The sequence below is a fragment of the Wasmannia auropunctata genome, unplaced genomic scaffold (assembly GCF_000956235.1).
Source record: "Wasmannia auropunctata unplaced genomic scaffold, wasmannia.A_1.0 LD336092.1, whole genome shotgun sequence".
In the NCBI taxonomy this organism is placed as follows: domain Eukaryota; kingdom Metazoa; phylum Arthropoda; class Insecta; order Hymenoptera; family Formicidae; genus Wasmannia; species Wasmannia auropunctata.
The window spans coordinates 1,661,694-1,667,693 of NW_012026798.1; the positions used below are offsets into that span (position 1 = coordinate 1,661,694).

The 6,000-nt window shown below is 36.9% G+C and overlaps 2 protein-coding genes across 5 annotated transcripts in view; one reads left to right on the forward strand and one right to left on the reverse strand.

The window, feature by feature from the left end:
- The window catches only part of LOC105462917 (lysine--tRNA ligase), a 139,772-nt gene that overhangs the window by 51,069 nt on the left and 82,703 nt on the right, over window positions 1-6,000 (forward strand). The window lies entirely within an intron of this gene.
- LOC105462920 (cysteine-rich secretory protein 1-like) overlaps window positions 656-6,000 on the reverse strand; it is a 54,641-nt gene continuing 49,296 nt past the window's right edge. For 3 of the 4 annotated variants that reach the window (XM_011709840.1, XM_011709842.1, XM_011709843.1), the window contains exon 6: window positions 2,163-3,324. In XM_011709840.1, the coding sequence (XP_011708142.1) occupies window positions 3,066-3,324 (259 nt within the window). In that variant the 3' untranslated portion in view covers window positions 2,163-3,065. Of the gene's footprint in view, window positions 891-1,345; window positions 3,325-6,000 lie in introns of those variants that run through there. The other variant, XR_976127.1, reaches the window with a different exon arrangement.

Sequence of the window (6,000 nt, forward strand, 5' to 3'; positions counted from 1 at the left end):
TTTGACGTAAGAAAATCTCAACGCAGTGCACTTCATTTGAAAGTCTGGCGAAGTTCGCAGTAGCGCCATTTTGTCGGTTCCCGGACACAGTTTGAAAAGCATTCCTAAGCCCTTTGAAGCAAAAAGACTGTGCACTCGGTTCGCCACTAACTCGAATTCACCGACTGCACCATTCCTCTTGACCTAGGGGATGATTTCCTTCCCCCTCTGTGTCTCTCTCTCTCTCTCTCTCTCTCTCTCTCTCTCTCTCACTCTCTTTCTTTGCGCTTGAAGCTCTCATCGATTTATTCGCCACATAATTCCGCTTAATCCTTCGATTTCCTGGTAACAAATAAATATTACGGTGCGATTAAACGCACCCGCAACCGCACCAACGAATGCGTTCATTCTCCGATCTAGCGTATACGGTTACGCTTTGTCAAAATTTAACGGTATACGTTAATTTATTAGACTACTAAAGAGGTGCTTAAAATCTCTCGATATTACGCGGCTGCCAAGAATTTCCCCCGCGTGCGTTTATTAAATATTAATAAGTTTTATTATTTCAATATTACAACTGTAAATTATTCAAACGCTTTGTGATTTTGTGAAACAAATATCGAGGGGCGGAGGATTCAAATATATGGTTAAGTAAATAATGAAAGCCAGAGTAATGTAATATTTACAGGATATTTATTGTGTAAGTGGACAAAAAAGTATTACAGTTTAAACATTTTATTTGGAGGCTGTACCGTTACATTCACTGTTATATCTCTTTAGCGAACTCCTTTAATTATCGACAATCAAGTATCTAACATTATTCATCAATCACGCTTCGCCATTCGTCACACGTGTTGTTTCACGACCCATATTACTGATTATGTCTTAAGAATTTACGATTTGTCTTAACTCTTTACCGCATCATTACGGCATGTATTTCACAATGTGATTGAACAACGAGATTGTTCGGTTTCTATAAAAATAACAACAATGATTTTCCCTCAACTGTTATAATCGCCCATAAATCGAGCGATATTTAACAAATTACTTTTTACAATAATCAAATAGGTTATTTATTTATACAAAATATTTGTAATATTTTATTAAAACATTTTTTTTTACTCGATAAAAATTCTTTGTATTTTTATCGCTATAAATCTTTACTTATTTATAATTTGGCCGAAAATTCGCGTTTTGCATAATAAACGCATCGCATCATTACGAAGACAATATTAATAACGCGCGATATGTGTCTTCGCAAATCTTTTTGCGAGAAAAGAGAATTATGTCCCTCTAGATTAAACGCATCGCGTTGATCATTCAAAATATATTCTTAATATTGTTAAATTATGCGGTAAAGAGTTAACTTTACAATTCCAGCTTGCTTTCATCTGCGCGATATCGCGTGAACACGCTGTTGTTAAATCTAAGATAAAAATAACTGTTATCGTTATTATTAATTGCTAACAAAGGGAAGTTCCATCGTTACACCACGACAAGAAACACCGACACACCGTTTCCTCGGAAGCTTAGTTTAATTTTTACATTGTTCCTCTTAGCAAGTTAGCTAAAATAATTAGAAGTTACGTATATCGTCTAATAATTGTCAATTTCGATATGTTACCCACCGGATTTATTTACAATTTTTATGATATTTAAAAGTTATCGTTTTGGACAAAAAAGAATCTCGGACGAAAAACGTATAATGACAAGATTCCACATTAAGATTAGATTTACAAAATAAAATTTAAATGAGTTCCTTGGTTATCCTTTTAATTAATTTCATGCAGATTATTTTATACTGCAGTAAACATTTAAAGCTAAAAATATAATACGCGCGCAGCAGGCAACCACATTAAACTGATAAAATCTGTTTTAAGCTTTGCTTTACGTAAGTTTATAAGAACACAAAAAATGTGAAAATAATTATGAACGAACTTAAAAAGTAGAGTTGGCCTTTATTATTTCTTTCGGATACGTACAGATGATTGATAGCCTTGAACGATATAAAACACAAGAGTGATTTTCAGAAATTATTTGCCTGATAGGTATTCAAAAGATATAAAAGGATGGCAGTTCTGAATTATCCTGTGTATGTCTAATATACATAATAACTAAAAAATCTATCTTTTCAAAGAGTAAACAGATTAAAGAATAATTAATAAAGATAAGTGTATATCAAAAACTTGTCAAACCCAGTCCTGGAACTTTATTCTCCCGCGTACATATACGTGTGCGTGTATGTTAATTACATTAAACTATATCAATCTTTAAACATGTGAAATATATAGACATAAAATATAATATGTTTTCGTCCCGATGTTAAGACGACACGCTCATCTAAAAAATTAATTCATTTCCATTTAAACTTCTCTGTTTTCGATCTGTTCTTATGTAACTAGAAGAAGCGAGTACACAAACAAGTTAAAATAATAATACTTTAGTGCATTAAAAATTATATATTTTTTTTACGAATGCATTACTTTGCGTAAAACTTTGCGGGAAATGTGATTTTTGCGAAAATTGTAAAAGACAGACGCGAATTTTACACCGGCAATTCGTGAAACGAAGGATCAAAGGATCCGGAACATTCGTGGATTGTAAAATTCAGAGTCCTAGAATTCAAGGATTATATTACAACAAGAATCATATTTTGGAATCTCTGGGATCTGAATTCGAAAGATTATGTGCGGTCTGTAATCGTTAAATCGCGGCACAGAGTCTATTGATCTATTAGATTTTGGGCGATCCCTAGAATCCGCAAAATCTAGGTCCCAGAGATCCAGATAACACACAAATCCCACAATCACTTCATCTACCATATTTCCATATTATCCCGTTTACTCGCTCACCCTCCTTCGGTGCCCTAGCTCGAAACGTCGCGAGCGTTCCTCCTAGCTCTCATCACTAAACAAACGAGCTCATCAATAAAACAACACGATCCCTTCCTCCTCCCCTCCCCCCGTTTAAACGATCTGCCGCCGTTTAGCCGTCGTCACACCCACCAGGTCTGAGTTTAGTTTTGCAGGGCGATTAAATTATTCATGCAACACGGTGGACCCAAACGCGGAAGCCAAGGAGCCCTCCTACCCTTGGTGATGGTAGTAGATCTTGTCCTTGCAGTTGCACGTGGCGCCGCAGAACTTCCGGCGTTCGTGGCCCTCCTTGGTGTCCGTCTCGCAGACCCACGAGCCGAACGTCCTGACCAGCTCGGCGCAGTTCGACCACAGATCGGTATGGTAACAGGCGTTCGTGCAGAGCGCGTCCTGCGTGCAGTGGTCCTTGCACATGCTGCACGGCTTCCCGGTCACGTAGGGCAAGCCCAGACGGCCCTTGTAGTTTCCGCTGCGAGGCAAGAACATAGCGGCCATTAGAGAATATCGATCTTACGGGACGATCACGACGATCCGAAGTGCATGACAAGAAAACGTGAAAACTTTATCTAAATTCTAAATATTCTATCGCGATTTAAGTATCGTTAAATCAAAGCGCTTTGATCCAGCATAAAAAAAGAAAAATTTTAATTTTATCACGCGATAAGAAAATAAATTTAATTTACGAGACGACACTAAAATATAGCATTTATTTTTGATACTTGCAACAAATTTTTTTTTTTCCTTTTGCATCAAAGCAGTTCGTGCTGCGTTGGATTTTTACAAAATGTTCTTATCGTACTCTGTTTCTTACTTATTCAGTTTTATGTTAATACCTTATTCAATACATAAATATATACCGCTCTCTCGCGGATGCGAGATGCACTGTATACATTATCGCAAATATATATGTCGCTTTATATACAAGGGAGGATCACATCAAAAGATGTCGTTCGAGGATGTATCTAAAGCCGGCACTCCTATTAAGCCCGAACTCGACAAATTAGAGAAGAGTGAGTTGTCCTTAGGTAAGAGTGAGAAGATTTTAACACGCGCGCGTTTGCCTCGTGAAGATCAAAACAGTATAATACACCGAGAGCTCGAATCGAGTTTGCACTAGCGCTAAATTTCTCGGATTAAATTTCTTATTTCGCGTAGCAACAAGTACCGCCTTAATAATTATGCTTCAAGCTCAAGAGAGAACTCTGTATTGATTGGTTATTTCATAATTTAGTCCCAATCAATTGGAGATTAACTAATAATTAACTAATCGTTTTAGGAAGATTTTACTCACTGCAGAATAAAAATACCTTCGTTCAAATTCAAATTTTATAGCGAGAGACATCCCATTGCTCCCGTTCTTTTTTAAGTAGCTTCCAGTATTTGCGACTTAAAATAAATAGCCGATTTCTGAGGTACTCTGCGTAATAGTGTAAATACTTTAGGCGGTATCCTAATCCAAATCCATTAGCCACGCGCATTAACGAAAAGCCGTGGAAGGACCGTCGAGCAATTTGCAAATGGGCCACCGAATTTACATTCAAAGTATTTTTCGGTACGAATCGCGCGTCTTAAACGATTGCACGAGAATTTCCGTCTCCCCCCCCCCCCTCTCTCTCTCTCTCTCTCTCTCTGTATAAAGGCCGCTAACCTCCAGGCTGCTGTATATATCCACGAAATTAATTACGAGATAGAGCCGGTGTGGAAGAACAGCAAGATAAAAGGAAGGATAAGGTGGCCCACCGCCACGTGACACGGTTTATTTATTCAGGACTCGGACCACTGATGGCGGTCATGCAGCCGCGCCGGCTACGCTTTTCGCGCAAAATAGGTCAGGCGTCAAATACACTGGTGGAGAATGTGCACTGCTTAACAAGAAGTACAGAGATCGACATGTAAAACGGCATATGAAATGATCTTAAAAGCTCCTTCGCGGAATTCCGTTTTATCTGAAGCGCTAAAAGGGGGTTTTTCTAATGGAAATTGACTTCGAATTTTCGCAACGAATGAACGCTCAGCCAATTTTCAGCTAATTTTTAAACTTGCCCAGGCAAAGTGTGGTCGAGATGTACGAGATGATATTCTGCAGTTTAAAAAAATGTACGACGTAAAAAGATTTTATATTTGTTTCAAAAATGCGAATCTAGAGGTTAGCTTTATATTTGCGCAGAGTTTCTCTGCGGCAGAGAAAAGCTAATATGACGACCGTATATATATATATATATATATATATGTGTGTGTATGCGTTCACCTGTTCGTATCTCGTCTTGTAACATGAATATATGAAGCTGCGGTGAACTCGTCGCCGATCGCATTAGAACGGATCTCGCGGAAAATTTATCGGGTCTGCGTATTGCGGGGGATCGATATGAGGAATATATAGCGCTGCGATTTGTAGGAATCCTTAGTTCAGAATTGGGTCGCCGGCATTTTTGTACGGATTGCAGGAGCGATAAATTGTAAGACCGAAGACCGGAGCGAATTCTAATTGCGTGAGTCGCTCGCGCGTGAAATGTCGCCGGGAAAATCATTTATTTATTGTCACTCACTTGGACAGCTTACTCGGAGAATACAAAGGTAGCCGTGAGATTCTCTCCCTGATATACAATCAATTCTCTACTCCAGCGAATCAGTGTTGCACAGAAATGTTTATAAAAGTTGCCACGCAATTTATAATCTTTAGAACATTATAGATAATGTATAAATTAAATTAAAACAAATTTCCGCTATATTTTTCTGAAGAGCATTACTGTTCAACGGGTAATAATGTAAATAAAATAAAAGAACATTGCCTAAAACAATTTCTCTATTAACAAGAAAAATAAAAAGAAGTGTGAAATTTTTAACTTTATTTTAATATAATTATTTTTGTATTCTTAAGAGAGAGTGTGTAACGTTCACTTTTATTTTAAATTAATTTTACGTTTAAAGTTATTGATGTTTTTACAAATTTATTGCTATACTTTTTAATTCAATACCATTCGACATCATAAACAGTTTTTTTCTTAATCAAGATTTATATTCATATTTTTCTTTTCAACTAATTTGTACCTCTCTTGTTCATATTTTTCGTCAAGTATTAAATCCAAAGAAATCGTTCTTTATCAAAGAGCAAGAAAATTCTTATTCATATATTGTATATCGTATG